General features: G+C 35.9%; 1 protein-coding gene across 5 annotated transcripts in view; it reads right to left on the reverse strand.

Annotated features, from left to right (window-relative positions):
* Window positions 1–20,314, reverse strand: part of TASP1 (taspase 1) — a 315,002-nt gene that overhangs the window by 215,393 nt on the left and 79,295 nt on the right. For all 5 annotated transcript variants that reach the window (XM_072634477.1, XM_072634476.1, XM_072634475.1 and 2 more), the window contains one exon: window positions 12,679–12,758. In XM_072634477.1, coding sequence (XP_072490578.1) covers window positions 12,679–12,758 — 80 coding nt within the window. The remainder of the gene's footprint in view (window positions 1–12,678; window positions 12,759–20,314) is intronic.

Raw genomic sequence — 20,314 nt, forward strand, 5'->3', positions numbered from 1 at the left:
TGCTTTGACTTCTAGAGGGTTAAGTTTTTTTTTAAAGGGAATAATAAAGAGTACAGGAGGAGTGCTAAAAACAAAATCTCAATTAAAGAAAAAAGAACCTGCGAGTTCTTTTTCATTTGACTATGAGGTCCTTGAGGGAAGGGACTTTTTTTTTACCCACATTTATATCCCCAGTGCTTGATGTAGTTCCTGGATGGAAACAAGTATTTAATAAGTGCCCACTCTGTGCCTGGCACTGTGTCAAGCACTTTGTAAATATTATTTTAAGGCACATAGTAGGTGCTTAGTAACTCCTTATAGTAACTCCTTAGTAACTCCTGATTGATGAGCACAAAGAGCATTATAAAGAAATACTGTAAGATGGTAGTTAAGTGGTGCAATGGGTATAGCACTGGCCCTGGAGTCAGGAGGGCCAGAGTTCAAATCTAGCTTCAGACACTTGACACTTACTAACTGTGTGACCATAGGTAAGTCACCTAATCCTGATTGTCTGGCCAAAAAAAAAGAAAAAAAAAGAAATGTTGCAGGGTGGGGAGAAAACACATAGCAAACAGAGAAAGGAAATCAAATATGTCAATTCCTAAGATCCCTTATGAGATAGAAAAAAAAAATCAGTTAAAGTGACTTATCATGACTAAGAAATATTCAGGAGAGTTTACTTATTCCTAGAACCTCTGGATTGTTCTATTTTCTCCTACCACCCCAATACTGACAGAACCTTGGTCATAGACAAATGACATGATCTGAACATCTACATCACTTCTAGGTTAAAGTTGAAACTATGAATACATTTTCTTAAAGAAACACTGACTTCACAGGATTGTTGTGAGGATCAAAAAAGATAAAGCGAGATCAAATGAGATAATAAAGTCGTCTGAAAACCTGAAAGTGCTGCAGAAAATCAAGGTATTGTATCATATCTGATTCCCAAATCACTCTTTTGAAATATCATGCGGCAAGTAAGGCCCCCATTTTACAAATAAAAGTCTATACCCAGAGAGTACAAAAGATTTACCTAAGGTCACAGATCTAGTCAGGAACAAAGTTGTGACTCGAGCGTATTTCAAATACTCTAAAACATCTGAAAGCTGGGCCAATGTGAATAGAGATAAATAATTAATTTAGCTCTACTACATAACTCACTGTACATACCTAAGAAGTGTTGGATATGCCAGGATACATAACTATTAGTTTTTAAAATATCTTTGTAACATTAAAGTTTTCCAGAAAAGTATGAGAATTAATATGACAAAGTGTAGTTTAGGAATGTAATTATGCATTTAGGCTATTTTAACATTTATAATCAACTTGAGTGAGCATATTAGCTACTCAAGGATTATTAGATATATTGAGCAATGGTTTCATTCTACCATATTATTTCATTTGTCATTTTAACAAATGTAAGTAAAAGAGGCATCATAAATATCTGAGAAGAAAATTGGAAAGTAGAACACATTAATTTTAACCAATAGAAAATCATGTACCTTATATTTTAAAAAAGATCTGTCCAGAAACAGATCATGTAGCAATTGTATTTTTAAAATAAATTTATTCAATGAATTAATACAAAGAAATGGAAAATGTACATAACTATCTAAGAGCAGGTATAACTGGTGATGTTTTAAAAAGGAATTTATTAAAATGTTTAAAAAAATGCTTCCATGAGTGAACATTTTCAAAAAGCAGCACCATGATGAAGTGAAGAGAGGGTTGTCCTTGGATTCAGGAAGACCTGGATTCATGTCCTGCCTCTGACATATACCAGCTATGTAACCAAGGGCAAGTCACTTAACCTCTCAGTGACCTAGGGCATTCTAATACTACAAATTACCAAAAAGTTGCAAATTTCTTCAGTTTCCAGATGGCAATTCAATATACTGGTATACAAGTTTACTGGAACAAAATAAATTTATTGGAATATACAACAGAATGAATAACTTTTTGTATCTTTTAAAGTTTTTAAGAGAGTATTCCGGGAAATTGGTAAAGTAGATCAGAAAACTACAGGTTCTCTAAATTTCCTCCACAAAAGTCCTTCTAAGAGGACTGAAGAGGACCTCAGGAAAATCTCAACCTCCAGGGGTGGAGGGTGGCCTGACTGAAGAGCAAACACCTCCAGGAAGACTCTACTGAATCAACAAAGAAGTCCTGGGGAAAAGCCTCATTTTAAGGAACCTCTCCCTCAGGAAAAAGTTGGGGTGGAACAGCTGAATAGGGGAAGACTGAAAGACACTCTGTTATGAGAAAATGCAAAGCACAACTGTGCTGACCAGATGTAGTCCTGGGACACGTCTGTGGCAGGGAAGCAGTGAGCACACACCTAGGGAGTGTTGCAGCAGAGGAGTGGGACTCTGCCCACTATGGGCACCTGCAGGAGAGCAAGGGCAGAGGGCAGAGCTGAAGTTTGCAGCTCCTGGATGGATGGCAGGGAATAAGAGCATCTGTAGAACGGTGTGGCTGAGGGCCCTAGCTGTGGTTTAGGGGTGGAGAGGAATATCTGAGATTGGAACTATGGACAAGGATCAGAAAATAACAGCAGAAAGGACTGGAGGCCTGGGGCATCATTCCTCATAACTTGGGACTAGAACCTGGTTATAAAATAAACTGTTAAAAATAAAAATGAAAATGAGTAAGCAAAGGAGAACACAAACACTGACAGGTACTATGGGGAGACAGAAGAATTGGGGCCATGCTTAGATGAGGAGAGTGAAACTAAAAAGGACACTCTTTTTTCAAAGAGAAACATCAAATAGTTACAAGCTGAAAAGCAGTTCTGGAAAGAAAAAAAGTACTTCAAAAATCAAATAAGAGAGATTAAGGAAAAATTATGAAAAAAATAAGAGCAATCCAAGAAAATTATGAAAAGTCAACCAACAGGAAAAAGAGATCCAAAAACTGAAGGAAGAAAATAACTCTTTGAAAATTAGAATTGGACAAGGGGAAGCTAATGATGTCAAAAGACACCAAGAAATAATAAAACAAAATAAAAAAAATGAAAAAATAGAAGAGAATGGGAAACATCACACTAGAAAAACAAATAATCTGGAGAACAGTTCAAGAAGAGACAATATGAGAAGTGTTGAACTACCTGAAATTTAAGACCAAAAAAAAGCATCTTGATACAATATTTCATGAAATTACTAAGGAAAATTGTCCTGAAGTTCAAGAACAAAAGGATAAAACAGAAATAGAAAAAAAAATCCACCAATTACCACCTGAAAAACAACCCAGGAGGAAAATTTATAAGAATATCTTAGCCAAGTTTCAAAACTCCTACATTAAGGAGAAAATATTACAAACAATAAAACACAATTTAAATACTGCGTAGCTACAATCAGGATCACACAAGACCTAGCAACTTCTACATAAAAAAAATTAGGTCTTGGAACACCATACTTCAAAGAGGAAAAGAGTTGGGGTTGCAACCAAAAATAACTTAACCAGAAAAGTTGAGTATAATTCTGAACCAAAAAAAAAAAGGACATTTAACTAAAAAACTTTCAGGTATTTGTGACAAAAAGACCAGAACTTAATGGAAAATTCTACATACAAGATCCAGGAGAAATATAAGTAAACATTAAAGACCAATTATAAAGGATTTCAAGGTCAAACTGTTTTACTTCTTTTTGTTTTTTTTTCATGTTTTCAGTACTCAAAACTATCATGATTACTTGGATAATTTGAAAGATAGGCTTGGACTGAGCTGAGTAAAATGAGATGGTTCTAAAAAATAAAACTGGGTGGGGAGAGGTAGAAAAGAACAATTGTCTCATAAAAATGAGGCATGAAAGGAAAAACTGATACAGAAGAAAACAAGTAGGAGTAGAGGGCTGGTAGTGCTGCAACCTTACTCTCACCGAAAACTGGTTAAAGGGAGAACATACATTTACATTCAGAAGGATATAAAAGCCTTTCTATAAATTTACAAAGAAATAAGAGGGCGAAGGGGTAGGATAAGGGAGAAACTTTTAGAAGAGTGTATAGATGAAGAATTACGAGGGTGGTAGACAGGATAAAGTAGGAACTCGTAGAAGAGTAGGTAGATTAAGCTGGAGGGTGGGGGAGAGAATAAAGGAGAGACTTGGAAGCTGGTTATTGTCCTTCAGTTTTGGAAAAGGACCAAAATGACATCACTATGCTAGAGACAAGTTTCAATGTGTCTGACTGTGACTGATCAGACCAATATGAGCTCAGAATGCTTGACCACAGGGGACACAAACAGTGCATGTGAATATTTGGAGTGGATACTCTAAAAGTGCTCATCCTGCATTTCCTTTGAGCTGTTTCAATTCTGCTTTGGTCATAGAGCACAGGACCTTTTCTGATGTGAGCATGCCATGCTAAGAGGTCCTGTATCAGTGTCTCTCATTGCATACAATCAATTCCAAAGTTCTTAAAAGAGACCTTGAGAGTATCCTTGTATCGTTTCTTCTAACCACCATGTACACGCTTGCCCTGTGTGAGTTCTCTCCAGAAAAGTCTTTGGCAAAAATACATTTTGCATCTGAACAACATGGCCAGCCTGTTGGAGTGGCGCTCTCTGAAGCAGAGTTTGAATGCTTGGCAGTTTAGTTCGATTAAGGACCTCAGTGTCTGGTACCTTATCTTGCCAAGTGAGCTTCAGAATCTTCCTAATACAATTCAAATAGAAGTGATTCAGCTTCCTGGCGTGGCGCTGGTAGACTGTCCAGGTTTCACAGGCATACAACAATGAAGTCAGCACAATGGCTCTGTAGACCTTCAGTTTGGTAGTCAGTCTAATATTAATCATCTCTCCCACACTTTCCTTTGGAGTCTCCCAAACACTGAGCTAGCTCTGGCTTTGTGTATGTCAACCTCATTATCAATGTGTACATCCCTAGAAAGTGCATTACCAAGGTAAGTGAACTTATTCAAAGCATTCAAAACCTTTACTTGCTATAACTGTTAGTTCCACGTATAGATGGTGGGGTGGTGGCTGATTGAGCACCTGTGTTCTCTTGGTGCTAATAGTTAGGCCAAAATTAACACAGGCAGAAGAGAATTGATCCATACTTTGTTGTACCTCAGGTTCAGACACTGTACTGAGTGCACAATCATCTGCAAACAGAAAATCATGCATCAACACTCCCTCCACTTTGGTCTTGACTTGTAGCCTTCTCAAGTTGAAGAATTTACCATCAGTGTGATAGCTGACCTTGATGTCATGTTGACCCTCATTGAAAGCACTTGGCAACACGGCTGAAAACATCATGCTAAAAAGCATGGGAGCAAATACACAGCCCTGTTTCACTCCACTGGTGATTGGGAAGGCACAAGAGCATTGTGGGTATATTAAGGAAGAGGAGGGCAACGTAGTGCTTAGAAGTAAATTAGAAGCCTGAGGAGGGATAGTGTAAATATAGGTAGAAGAATAGTGAAGAATAATAGGATGGAGTAAAATACACAACTAGTAATTATAATTTTTTATGTGAAGTGGATGGAATTTACCTATAAAACACATAGCAGAATGGATTAAAAATATGAATTCAACAATGTTGCTTTCAAGAAATACAATAAAAAAATGAGAGATACACACAGAGTTAAAATAGAGGGCTGCAGTAGAATTTATTATGCTTCAGCTAAAGTAAAAAGCATAGGGGTAGCAATCATGATGTCAGATGAAGTTAAAGTAAAAGACATAAATATGGAAACAATATTATTTTATATTGTTTTAAACCATTTAAAATAACTGTGACTAGTATAAAATACCTGAGGGTATGCTAGCCAAAACAGACCTAGGAGCTACATAAGAATAATTATTAAACACTTTATTCAAATAAAGTCAGATTTAAATAATTAGAGAAATATTAATTGTTCATGGGCAGGCAAAGTCAACATAATAAAACATTTACAATTCTCCTTAATTAACATATTTATTCAATGTCATACCAATTAAATTACTAAAAAAGAATTTTACTGAGTGAGAAAAATAATAACAATTCATTTGGAAAAACAAAAGACCAAGAATTTCAAAGAAACTAATGAAAAACATAAAGAAAGGAGGTTCAGTAGTACCAAACCTCAGACTATATTATACGGCAGTCAATATCAAAACAATTTAGTACTGGTTAAGAAACTGAAAGTAGAACAGTAGAAGAGAGAACACATATAATACATAGTAGGAAAGAATTATAGTAATGTTATGTTTGACAAATGTAAAGTTTTAAGTTTTAGAGAGAAGAATTTATTTTTGGTAAAAAAAAATTGTTGGGGAAGCTGGAAAGTACCAATATCTTAAACCATGTACCAAGATAAGGTCAAAACGGATACATGTCCTAGATATAAGGACAGATATCACAAGAAAATTAGAAGAACATGGAACATTAACTATCAGACTCATGGATAGGAGAAAAATTCATAAATAAATGAGAGTATAGTGAGGTGTAAAATGGATAATTTTAATCATCTTAAATTTAAAATTTCTTGTACATATAAAATCAATGTAGCCAAGATTAGAAAGAAAGCAGAAAATTGTGGGAAAATTTTCACAGTCTCATTTCTTAAATATATAAAGGACTTTATAAGAATACTAGTCAGAAGATAATAAATGACAGAGAAGATATGGGTGAGTTGGAACACTAATGCATTGTTGGTGGAGTTGCAAGCTAATCCAACTATTCTGGAGAGCAATTTGGAATTATGCCCAAAGGGCTACAAAAATATATATACCCTTTGACCCTTCAATAAGGCTTCTAGGACTGTCCCAAAGAAATCATAAAAATGGGAAAGGGTCCCATTTGTACAAAAATATTTATAGCAGCTCTCTGTGGTGGCCAAGAACTGGAAACCAAGGGAATGCCCGTCAATTGGGGAATGACTGAACAAGCTGTGGTATATGAATGTAATGGAATACTATTGTTCTATAAGAAATGATGAACAGGAAGACTTCAGAAATACCAGGAAGGACTTATATGAACAATGCTGAGTGAAAGGGGCAGAACCAGGAGATCATTGTACATAGTAAAAACTACAGTGTGCAAGGAATTTTGCTGGTAGATTTAGCCCTTCACAGCTATGCAAGGACCTAAAACATTCCCAAAGAACTCTTGAGGCAAAATGCCATCTACATGCAGAGAAAGAATTATGGAATTGGAATGCAGAATGAACAGATTGGTTATGCTAGGTTTTGTTTGGGTTTTTCTCATGGTTTCTCCCATTCATTTTAATTCTTCTATGCAACATGACTAATGTGAAATGTGCTTAATAAGAATGTATGTGTAGAATCCATATAATATTGCATGCTGTCTTGGGGAGGGAGAGAAAATCTAAGACTTATGGAAATGACTGTATAAAACTCAAAACAAATAAATTAATTTAAAAAATCATACTAGTCAATTCCCAATTCATAAATGGTCAAAGAAAAAGAACAGGTAATTTTTTGATGAAGAAATCAAAATATATAAATAACATGAAAAAATGTTCTATATTATTACTGATTAGAGAAATGCAAATTAAAACAACTTTGAGATATCATCTTATTCCTATCAGAATGGATGAAATTATAAAATGCCCTTCAACTGAAGAATGGCTAAACAAGTTGTGATATATGATTGTGATGCAATACTATTGTGTTATAAGAAACAATGAGTTGGTTGACTTTAGAAAAACATGGAAAAAATTGGACCTAGGAAGGAAGGTGTTATCCACCTCCAGAAAAAGAAATGACATTTAGAAATATATATAATATGGTCTTACATGTATGTATATATGTGTATATAAAGGTTTATGCATATGTGTGTTATATATCATATATATACATATACACAGACACATATGTACAATTAGCTATTTCTCCAGGCAACTCAGTAAAGAGGTCTGTGGACAGTTGGGATGTGCTAGGAATATGCCAACACCTGGAACACTCAAGCACCAATGGACCAGGGCAAGAAAAGATTTCAGAATCATAATAGAGCACCATAAGAACCACACCAGGAAAACACAACTGGCAGCTTTGTCACTTATCACCCAGCTCCAGTTGCAATTCCAGAGGAGACTGAGAAGGGGACCTTTGCCAGGAAGTGTTTTTTCCAGTTATAGAGGTCCTGGGAAGTGTATAGAGAAAGGAGAAAGTTTAAAAACAAGCAAGGAGCAATGTGGCTCAGACCCTAGGAATGCAGCAGGATCTCTGTTCCAGCAGCTAGATCAATTTGCAAAGGAATAACCAGGACAAAAATCCTAAATCAAAGAAGAGCCTAAAATTCTGACCCTCTGAAAGGCTTAAATCCAACAGCATTCTACTATTGTTCAAATCATAACCAAGTCACGAATTTGCAGAGCTCAAACAAGAGGGGGAGCAATCATACTTTTCCTTGGATCAGACCACTCTGAGAGCACTGAAAGTTTGCAGGTCTCCAGCTTGTCTGTTGAGTGTCTGGAATAACCCAACATTCAATAGCCCAAGAAAGCAGCAACAAGACTAGGTCACACTTTCCCTCCAGTAGTTCACAGACCCCAGCCCTAACATCAAGTCCAAAGTCATGAAGGGAGGTGGAAGAATGAACAAACCAAAAAGGAATCTTGCTATAAAGAGGAATTATGGTGGCAAGGAAACTCAAGACACAAATGCAGAAGAACAGAATGACTTCAAAACACCTACAAGCAAAGACTATATCTTGGGCACAAACTTAACTAGAAATTTTAGCAGACATTACGCAAAAGTTTTTCTTTTTAAAAAACATTTCAAATGTTTTTCTAAGTAAAATGAGAGCACGTCCAAAAAAACTGAAAAAGAAATGAGAGCTATATGTAACAAAGAACTGGAAAGGAAATTAATAGCTTGGCAGAAGAGGTTTCCAAGGCTTCCAAGTCAAAGAAGAAATACTGCAAGCAGCCAAAAAGAAAGAATTCAAGAATGAAGGAACCACAGTAAAGATCATTCATGATTTAGCAGTTGCCATTACAAAGGAGCAGAAAACTTGAAACATTCCAGAAAGCAAAGGATAACTTATCCAGTAAAACTGAGTATAATCATATGGAGAGAGGGGTGGACAGTTAATAAACTAGAAGACTTCAAAGCATTCTTAATGAAAAGACCACAGCTGGATGCTTAGAAATTTTGAAATTCAAACACAGGAGCAAAAAGAAAGATAAAAAGGTAAAAATGAATGAATAAGGGACTAAACAAGGATAAACTGCTTTACAGTCAAACATGAGGAGAAAATACATGTATCCCCTCTGAGCCCTATTATCATCAGGTGGGCAGAGAGAATCTAATCAAATGACTCCTGGGAATGGTTCTATTACATGTTGATGTTAAGAGAAAAATGGAGGAGGAATTTCCCCTCCTCTTAGCAGAAAAAAGGGAAAGGAAAATTAGGGAAAATAATATCATATAATCTGGGTTCACAAATAGACATCTATATAAACGAGGAGGAAGAGGAAAGAGGAGTGGCTCACACTTGAATCTCTCATTTGAACTGAAAGATGGATGGATATACATAAACAAATTTCATTAGAGAAATACATTTCAATAAATGAGGAAATAGGAGGGAAAGGGAAGGGGGTAGGAAGATTAAAATGATTGGATGGAATGGAGAAAAAGGTAATTTTTGATGAATAAACAAAACTAAAATAAATTTTTAAAAATATTTATTAGAGACTATCTTCTCCCTCAACAGATATAAGACTTCCAAGCCAGGCCCACTAAAAGTTTTCAAAAATTCCAAAAACTTTTTGGGGGGGTGAAAATTTTATAATCTGAAGAAGATACCCAGATCTTACATGCACCTGAATTTTTTCTTATATGTTATAGCATAACCTTTAATTTAAGGTGAATTATTAGCAGTAAAAATTATCCTTTTTCAGTCTGCAATACTATAGTCTGACCTTTTTATTGATAGCTATGATTATCAGCTTTTAAAAAGATTATCTGCTTGCTATTCTTTCAACTTCAAGAAGTTTATGCCTAACTGTAAAACAATCAATAACATCTCTAGCTGTCAAGTTTCTCTGAAGGTCTTCATTTATTTTCTGAAATTTATTAGGGCATTGGAGTTTTTAAATTTTTATCAATTTTTTCATTTTCAGTCACACATTTAATGCCTTAGCACAGTGCCTGGTCCATAATAAGGGCTTAATAAATGCTTGCTGACTGACTGCCTGACTTTTCTTTGTGCTTCAATGCAACTAAGTCTGTTACATTGTACACTTTGAATGATCCTTGAAGTGCCTGATTTCCTCATAGGAAAAGCAGCAGAAATATCTCTAACAGTTATTGAAGTGTACTCTTTAAGAGTTACAACTTTTATATGTTTCTTTGAAGTAACATACATTCATAAAACATAAAGAATTGAAAAATAGATCAATGAAATGTTCACATGGTATAATACAAAGGAATACTCTAGCAAATATAAATAACAAGTAAGATATTTTTTACATATGTGGCTCATCAATATGTACATTCTACCAATACAGATCCCAAATCATCTCAGTCTATAAGCCAATGCATTTGACTTCAATAACCAGCAAAATTCTAGAATTTAACATTAAAGTAATGGTTAATGAACATCTAGAAAAAAGAGCAATGAATTTTTTAAGACAGCATGATTTCATCAAGTCATATAATAATAATGACATTATTATGATAATAATGCTATTTATATAGCACTTCAAGATATTCAAAGTAATTCATACATGTTATCTCATTTGATCCTGACAACAATCCTGTGAGTAAAATGCTATTATTATCCCCATTTTATGGATGAATACTCTGAGAGAAGTTATACGATTAGTCTCGGATTAAACACAAATGAACGAGGGGAGGGGATGAACTCAGATATTCCTGTCTCCAAGTCCAAATGTCAATCCACTATATCATCTAGCTGTTTCAAAGGAATATTTTATATTTTTTTGTCTCTAGCAGTTTGATCACCATGACTATTGGTTTACTTAACTGTTTTCCTCTGTTATAATGGACAATTACGAATGGTCAAGGGAAGAAGGATATAAGATAATGAATGTGGCATAAAAAACAAATAGGCATTAATAAAGCCTAAAAGAAAAATAAGAAGCTGCTCCAAACTAACCTATAGTTTATGTAGATTTAAGATAAATATTTCAAAAAGTATCTCAAGCTATGATAATGGTAAGGAGAGAGCTAGCGGCTGGGCAATAGTGCAGTTAGGGAATTTGTAACTGGTTGAATGTCAAAGCATATATAAATCTTTGGGGCACCCCATTAGAGACCTTCTTCCCACTGACACAGAATCATTAAAAGATTGCTTCAGTGTTCTGGAAGGGTGTGCTCCAGCGGAGTTTCCAGGTGTACTTGATTAATCCTGTAACATTTAACACTGTGACTGATGATTTGGATAAATGCATAATATAATCCTTACCAAATATGTAGATGGTACAAAGCTAGGAAGGACATTAAACATACTAAATAGCAAACTCAAGGTTTAAGATTTTCATGAAAGGCTTGACATTAGGCAGAATTGGAAAATAAATTTAGTAGAGATAAATATAAAACCTTACACTCAATTTCACAAGTACAAGATAGAAAGCAGTTCAAAAAATCTAGAGGTCTTGGATAACTGAAAGATTAATGAGTCAGCAGAATGAAAGAGCAACCATGGAAGACAATGCAAACTTGTATATGTTTAAAGAGGCACAGTGTCCAGAAATTAAGGTGGTAATAATACCACTGTACTCTATCCTCATCACAACACTTCTACATAACTTTTCAGTTCTAGACACATTTTAAGAAAATATTTATAACTATACAATGATGGGGTCCTACAAATGGGAATGCTCAGCAACTAGACTTAGATGGAAGATGATTACTATATTTAAGTATGTGAAGGGCTATCATTTGAAAGGAAGATGAGGCTTGTTCTTCTAGGAAATAAGGAAGAGCACTGGGTAGAAATAAGAGTACAGAATGGAGGAAATTTAGGATCAGTGGAAGGAAAATCTTAGCAACCACCAGAGCTGTCCAAACATAAAGAACTGTTTCAGGAGTTCAGGATGATAAGTTTATCCTTATCAGATGTATGCAAGCAAAGAAAAGGAGGAGGATCACTAAGCAGGTATGTTATAGAGTTTTTCAGGTACAAATTGAACTCAGGTCACCGTAATTCCTTTCAACTCTGGCCTCTGTGACTCACATTGACAAAGATATTAATTTTTATATTGGTAAATTAAACAGTATAGTATTTTTTTCCCTTGGTTTATTTAACTGAAACTTTTAAATTCTTTCTTTACCCTGTAACTCAGTATTACTTTTTCAAGAAGAATGTTTCCATGTAGGCTAAGCAATAAGTGAAGTTTACTTATGGAGAAATCATTTCTTCCTGCTTAAAAAACTAAACACACATCTTCCCATAGCATTGATTCTTAATTTACAACAAAACCAGTAATAGACTACAGTCATAATCTTTGAGTATCTAAATGCTTTCATAATTATTTTTAAACTACTTGAAATAGATTTTAACCTCATATTTAAGATACTCTCTGTCAAGACTCAGAGTTTCAAGATGACTAAAATGCAATCAAACTATCACCTAAAAGTATATTTTGAAATAAAAAACTATAACATTTGAAATTTTTATATACATCTTCTCTATTATTCTTTTAATTGAAAACATAAGCAAGCACTTTTCCAAGCATACATAGGCATACATACTCACATTCCTTAACTTCTTCAAAGGCTTTACTCACTTGTAGTCATAACACTTGGAGAACATGAAGGTATTCCATGATCCACTGCCCATCTATAGGCTCCTTCTCCAACTAAAAAGCTAAAAAGTCAAAAGAATACTTGATAAATTCAGTGTCAACATTCTTAATAAAGGACAATACCAAAAATTTATGTTAGGGCAATCTGACAAAGCTGATACACTTAAAATATATCTAGAAAAATACAGATTTATTTTAAAATGGCATAAAAATACACCTGGATATTTTTAACACTAGTGACTTAAGGAAGGGGAAAGTCTATAATAAAATGAGTTATCCTTTAAGAGCTTAGATTTGACTTAGTGTTTACGTGTGTTCATCCTTTCTTGCCGAATATGACCATGCCATCATAGAATTAATGACATGACTTGCACTTGCCTTTGTTTTGAGGGATGGAGGGCTGTGCAGGTCACCAGCCTCACTTCTCCTCCAGAGCCATCTGAATCCAGTGACCAGATATTCATCAGGATGACTGGAGATGACCCAGGATGAGGCAATTGGGGTTAAGTGACTTGCCCAAGGTCACACAGCTAGTGAGTGTCAAGTGTCTGAAGTGAGATTTGAACTCAGGTCCCCCTGACTCCTGCACTGGTGCTCTATCCACTGCACCACCTAGCTGCCCTTAGTGTTTATGTAGATTATGGAAGAAACTATGTAACATATCTCACAGGTTGTAAAAATTCAGAACCATATGAATACTTAGCAAAATATTATTTACTATCCAGAATTATACATCAAATGATCATATCATTCATGGACTGAATGACAACAAATGCCATACTGCACACACACACACACACACACACACACACACACACACACACACACACACACACACCTCAAAATAAATTGTAGACTTCAACTTTTAACCTGTACTAGAATTACAACCATAATCATAGAGTAATTACTCAAAATCACTTTTTTATCAATCCATAAAAAATTAAGAATGGATGCTTTCAGTTAAGATGACTGCCTGAATTGAGAAAGATCACTCAGATTCCACAAAACTACTCCAGCAAAAGCCTGAACTTCAGACCAAACAGAATAATTATTAGGAAATTCAATAAGAAACTATAGTTAGTACATTACTCCCTTTAACTACAGAACTACACACACACACACACACACACACACACACACACACACACACACACACACACACAGAAACACGGGGGCACAGGAAAGAGGTCTACCAGTAAAACCATTTGCAAGACAACAAAATCAGTTTATAGTCTCTAACTGCATCACAGATGAGTCAGAGATATGTGTAGCTTGCAAGTCCAGGTGTTTATGTCCAGGGGTCAAAAGAGCCAAAGAGTCACAAGAAAGATCAAACGAAGTAAGAAAGGCACAAGGTAATCAGAAAATCCCAGGTGGGGTCCTTGGAAGTTCCAGGAAATAGCAGTAATCCTAGCAGTTGTGGGATGCACACAACAGGAAAGCCCAAGCTAAGGAGTATTAAAAGTTCCTAGCATTATATAGTGAGAAGACTCTGAAGGTGCTCTGAACCTCAAAATTACAGCTTAATATCTAGAAGCAGCGATTATGCCAGATACAGAGGATAAGATACGGCAAGGACAACCACTTCGGCCTAAAGTACATCCAGAAGACATGATTTGGACCTGATTACAAAGCAACAATTAACGAATTAAAGCTGATGATGCGAATAAATCAAAGAAAACACCAACCTACAATAAAAAATATCACAGATTAGGAAAATCCAAAAAAGGAGGAAGAAGCAACTACAACCAAAGGTTCAAAGGAAATAACAGATTTTCTACTAGGACTACATGAAAATCTAGAAAAAATGAAGAGATAAAAAATGAAACAAAAGCTCTAGACAAAAGAACTGTTTGAATAAGTAGCTTAAAATTTAAAATGATAATCTTACTCAAGTAGCAAAATCCTTTAAAACTAGAATAAAGAGACAAAAATCAATTATTCCATATCCCAGGAATGTCACTGCCAAAACCCCAAACCCCCAACTCAAAGAAAAAATGCTGCAAATACATAGAAAGAAGCAATTCAAGTACCAAGGATCATGCAAGACCTGGCAGCTTCTACCATAAACAAGAGGAGACCATTGAAAACAATATTTCAAAAGGCAAAAGAGATAGTCTTAAGACAAAGAATAAGAAAAATGAATCATTAGTGGAATAGGACTTTAATACCTTTTGAATAAAAAGATTTGAGTTAACTAGGAACTCTGAAATACAAACATAAGAGTCAAGAGAAAATTTATTTGAGCAATTAGAATGCTATTTATGGTCAAGTAGTTACACATTCTGAAAAAGTAAGAGGAAACAAAAATCCCTTTAAAACCTTAATGTTCTCAAAGCATGTTAAGGGAGTTAAATAAAAAAAATAGGAGACCTAGAAGTGCACTGGTTCTGTCCTGAGGTTTTGAAGAGGAGAAAAATAGAGATCATAAAAAAAGAAATACACTAGCATAGAAAACAGGAAGAATAGGGTGGAACTTGATATTATTACACAATGAGAGTGCATGAGAAGAGTACAGTGGAGGAAGGAGAGGAAGGAACAGACATCAGATGAACCCCATTCTTATCTAAAATGGACAAAGGAGCAATGAATACATGCAAATTCACAGTTTGGTGCAGAAATACCTTAATAACCAGAGAAATAAGAGAGGATAAAAGAGGATGACAATAAAAGAGGATGATGTTAAAATGGTAGATAATCCCCGTGGAGGAATGGGGGTAGAATAGGCATAAGCAAAACAAACTGATGCTGAAAAGGGAGATCAAAAGATGGGGGGAAAGACAAACAAGGAACAAAATCATAAGAGAGTACCTATCAATTAGGAAAGGGCTGAAGAAATAGTGGTATATGAATGTAATGAAACACTACTGTACCATAAGAGATGATAAGAGACTATCTCAGAGAATCCAGGGAAATAGGGAGTGATGTAGAGTAAATTGAACAGAATCAAGAGAATATTTTACACATTGAATGACAATATTGTAAATAAAGACAACACTGAAAGACTTAAGAATTCTGATCGATGCAATGGAAAAGCATATCTCCAAAGGATTTATGAGGAAGGACGTTATCCACCTCTTAGCAGAGGGGTGATGATGACCTCAAAATGCAGAGATAATATAGTTTTAGACATGGCCACTATGTGGGTTGGTTTTGCTTGAATATGCTTACTTCTTACAAGGCTGGGATTTTTTTCCTCTCAGTTTTTGATTGGAAGACTGGAAAAATGAAGAGAGGTAGTGGAGAAATCATTAGTGCTGAAGTAAAGAGGGACTCAAATCTCCAAATGACATTCATAATCTTGAAATAGGTGTCCAGTAAATATCTTAAACTCAACATGTCCAAAACTGAATTTTATCTTTTCTCCTCAATCCTACCACATACTCCCCAAATTCCTTATTACTGCTAATGGCACCACTATCCTCCCACTTCTCCAAGCTCACAATCTAAATGTCATCCTCAGTTCCTTACTATCTCATACTCTCTATATACAACCTGTTACCAAGGTCTGCTAATTCTACTTTCATGCTTTCTCTCAAATAAATATGCCCCCTTCTTTCCTCTGATACTGCCACTGCAGGTCCTCATCTCCTGACACCAGGAATTTTTATAAAAAAGTCTATTTACCCTATAAATGGCTTGTTTGTATATATTTGTTTGAATGTTGTATCCCCCATTACACTGTGAGTTCCATTAGCTTGGCCAACAGTAGAGTACAGGTAGCAACCCTACAGAATTCCCCAACAGTCCCTTCCAAACAACTTTAAAGTGACTCCTCAAACCAAATTTTGGACTGGCAGAACCAACAAAAGATAAGAGTGAGGCATTTTTCCAGCCTAAGTCAACTAAGGAGGTCATTAGGAGAGGTTTGTGACATCATGGTGGAGACTGGCCCTGAAAGTGGCCCCAATAGGAACAGCAACACCTTGAAGGCTCTTAGCCCAAAGAAGATAAGGGGCATAAATATCAGGCCAGAAAAGAGATTTTAGAGGACCTTTTGCAGGCACTTAGGTCAACTGGCACTGATTTGCAGCTCTAGTATCCATAAGCGTCTCTGGGTCACAGACCAAGACATGAACTCAGAATAAGACAGCAATGGGAAAATAGCTTACAAATGAAGCCTCAAAGAAAAATGTTAATTGAACCCAACCACAAGAAGAATTCCTGGAAGTTAAAGTAATGAGTGGTAGAAGAAAAACTGGGAAAAGAAATGAGCATGATGTAAGAAAATTATGAAAAGAGAATTAATAGCTTAGTAAAAGAGGTACAGAAAATAGTGAAGGAAATAACACCTTAAAAAACAGAACTGATCTAAGATTTAAAAAGGCACAAAAATTTAATGGAGAAAAAAACTCTTTAAAAAGCAAAATAGGACAAACGCAAAAGGAGGCACAAAAATTCGCTGAAAGAGAGGGCTCCTTAAAAAGTAGAACTAGCCAAATTAGAAAAAGAGGTATAAAAGCTCACTTGAAGAAAATAATCCATTAAAAATTAGAACTGAGCAAATGAAAGCTAATGAATTAATGAAACATAAAGACACAATAAAACAAAGTCAAAAGAATGAAAAAATAGAAGGAAATGGGAAATATCTCATTGGAAAAACAATTGAACTAGAAAAAAGATCATGGAGAGATAATTTAAGAATTATTAGATAGATTGGGGAGGTAGGTAGTGAAGCTAAGATGGTGGAGTAAAAGCGGGGACTTCACTGAGTTCTCCCCCAGATCCCTCCAAATACCTGTAAAAAATGACTCTAAACAAATTCTAGAGTTATAGAACCCACAAAATCACAGAGTAAAACAAATCCCCAGCCCAAGACAACCTGGAAAATTGACAGTAATGGTCTGTTGCCCAGGGAAGGGAGCAGAGTGCAGTCTGGTGTGGGCCATACTGGGAAAAACTGGGCTGAAGCAGGCCTCAGGGGACTGAATCAATGGCAGCTATGGTGGTTTTCAGGCATCTCTACCCACAGAAGCCAAAAAGGTCAGTGGGAAAACTCTCTGGGAGTTGGGTGAAAGAGAAGTGCCTTATCTGAACTGATCTGGCCCCAGTAGCAGGGTGGTGGGTGTGGAAGTGGTGGCAGCAGCAACAGTAGAGGCTGCTTCTGGGGCTCTGGGCTCATAGATGGTGGGGAATCAAACAGATGATACAATGTCCCTGAAGCCTGGACGCTACACTCACACCCACACCTACTGGAAGAGTCCTATCTTGACAAAGCATTAGAAAGTAAAATATTTGGCTGGAAAGATGAGTAAACAGAGGAAAAGAATTCAGACTGTAGAATACTACTTTGGTGACAAGGAATATCAGGGCATACAACCAGAGAAGGACAGAAGTCAAAGCTCCTACATCAAAAGCCTACAAGAAAAATATGAATAGGCCATGAAAGGGCTCAAAAAGGATTTTGAAAATCAAGTAAAAGAAGTAGAGAAAAAATTGAGAAGAGAAATAAGAATGATGCAAGAAAATCATGAAAATTAGGTCAACAGTTTGCTAAAGGAGACCCAAAAAAAATACTGAAGAAAATAACACCTTAGAAAATAGAGTAACCCAAATGGCAAAAGATGTTCAAAAAGTTAATGAGGAGAAGAATGCCTTAAAAAGCAGAATTGGTTGAGTGGAAAAGGAAGTCCAAAGACTCACTGAGGAAAATAATTCCTTAAATATTAGAATGGAGCAAATGGAAGCTAATGACTTCATGAGAAATCAAGAAATTTTAAAATATAAGCAAAAGAAAGAAAATAATAGAAGACAATGTAAAATATCTCATCAGAAAAATCACTGACCTGGAAAATAGATCCAGGAGAGATCAATTAAAAATTATTGAACCAACTGAAAGCCATGATGAAAAAAAAAAAGTCTAGACATCCTCTTTCAAGAAATTATCAAGGAAAATTGCTCAGATATTCTAGAACCAGAGGACAAAATAGAAATGGAAAGAATCTACTGCTCATCTCCTGAAAGACATGCCGGAAGGAAAACACCTAGGAATATTGTAGACATATTCCAGGTCAAGGAGAAAAATATTGCAACTAACCAGAAAGAAACAATTTGAGTATTGTGGAAATACAATGAGGATAGCATAAAATCTAGTAGTTTCTACATTAAGGGACTGAAGGGCTTGGAATACAATATTTTCCAGAGGTCAGAGGAGTTAGAATTAAAACCAAGAATCACCTACCCAGCAAAACTGAGTGCATTCCTTCAGGGGAAAAATGGACATTCAATGAAACAGCGGACTTTCAAGCATTCTTGATGAAAAGGCCAGAGCTGAATAGAAAATTTGACTTTCAAATACAAGAATCAAGAAAAGCCTGAAAAGTATGAAAAAGAGAAGCATGAAAGATATCATAAGAGATTTATTAAAGTTGAGCAGTTTACATTCCTACATGGAAAGATGATATTTGTAACTCATGAGACCTTTCTCAGTATTAGAGTGGTGTAATGGAAAAAGCTTCCCTGCCCATTATATGGACCTCAAATTAGTTGAAACTTCTTTTGTTAATTGCTAGTGAGGCACTGGATCACAAGGAGCTCTGAAAAGTATGTATATACTCTGAGGTGAGGTTTTGCTTTGGGAGGTTACTCTTGGGAACAAAGTTTGTGTACCAGATGAGAATCTGGGTAGCTGTTGAGAAGGCAGCCTCCACATACACACACCCCTCCCCTGGCTTTGAAAACCCAGATGTTGGTGCTTCTCTGTCTGGTAATTATATAAGTATGTTATGGGCAAACAGTTGGATCTGTCTGTTGATCTGTGATATATGTAATGCTAATGGTCAGACAGAAGCCCTGTTTGCTGGTCTTGATTTCTCTGCTTGTATTTTCTCTGTTGGTGAATATAGTTAAAGAAGATCACTGACCCCTTTTATGTTGTTTTCATTTTAGAAAAGTATATCTAAGAACTTGCACTAGCAGGCCATCCTGGATGTGTCAGGGTGCTTGCTGCTACAGGTTGTTGGAGGAGATAGACAGATAGATAGACAGACAGATAGATAGATACATACATACATACATACGTACATACATACATACATACATACATAGACAGACAGAGGGCATAAGGTGAGCTGAATATGGAGGGATGAAATCTAAAAAATAAAATTAAGAGGTGAGAGAGGAATATATTGGGAGAAGGAGAAAGGGAGAGACAGAATGGGGTAAATTATCTCACATAAAAAAGGCAAGAAAAAGGTTTCCCAATGGAGGGGAAGGGGGAGATGAGAAGGAACCTTACTGTCATTGGATTTGGCTTAAGGAGGGAATGATATACCCACTCAATTGGGCACCTTACCCTACAGGAAAGTAAGGGGAAAGGGGATAAGAAGGGGCAGATGATAGAAGGGAGGGCAGATTGGGGGAGGGGGTAGTCAGAAGCAAACACTTTAGAAAAGGGACAAGGTCAAAGGAGAAAACAGAAAAATTGGGGGGTGGGTTAGGATAGAGGGAAATACAGTTAGTCTTTCACAACATGACTATTATGGAAGAGTTTTGCATAACTACATATGTATAACCTTCTTAATGAAGGTGGGTAGGCGGGGAGGGAAGAGGGGAAAGAATTTGGAACTCAATGTTTAAAAACAAATGTTAAAAAATTGTTTATACATAAAACTAGAAA

Source organism: Notamacropus eugenii, chromosome 1 (genome assembly GCF_028372415.1).
Source record: "Notamacropus eugenii isolate mMacEug1 chromosome 1, mMacEug1.pri_v2, whole genome shotgun sequence".
NCBI classification, from domain to species: domain Eukaryota; kingdom Metazoa; phylum Chordata; class Mammalia; order Diprotodontia; family Macropodidae; genus Notamacropus; species Notamacropus eugenii.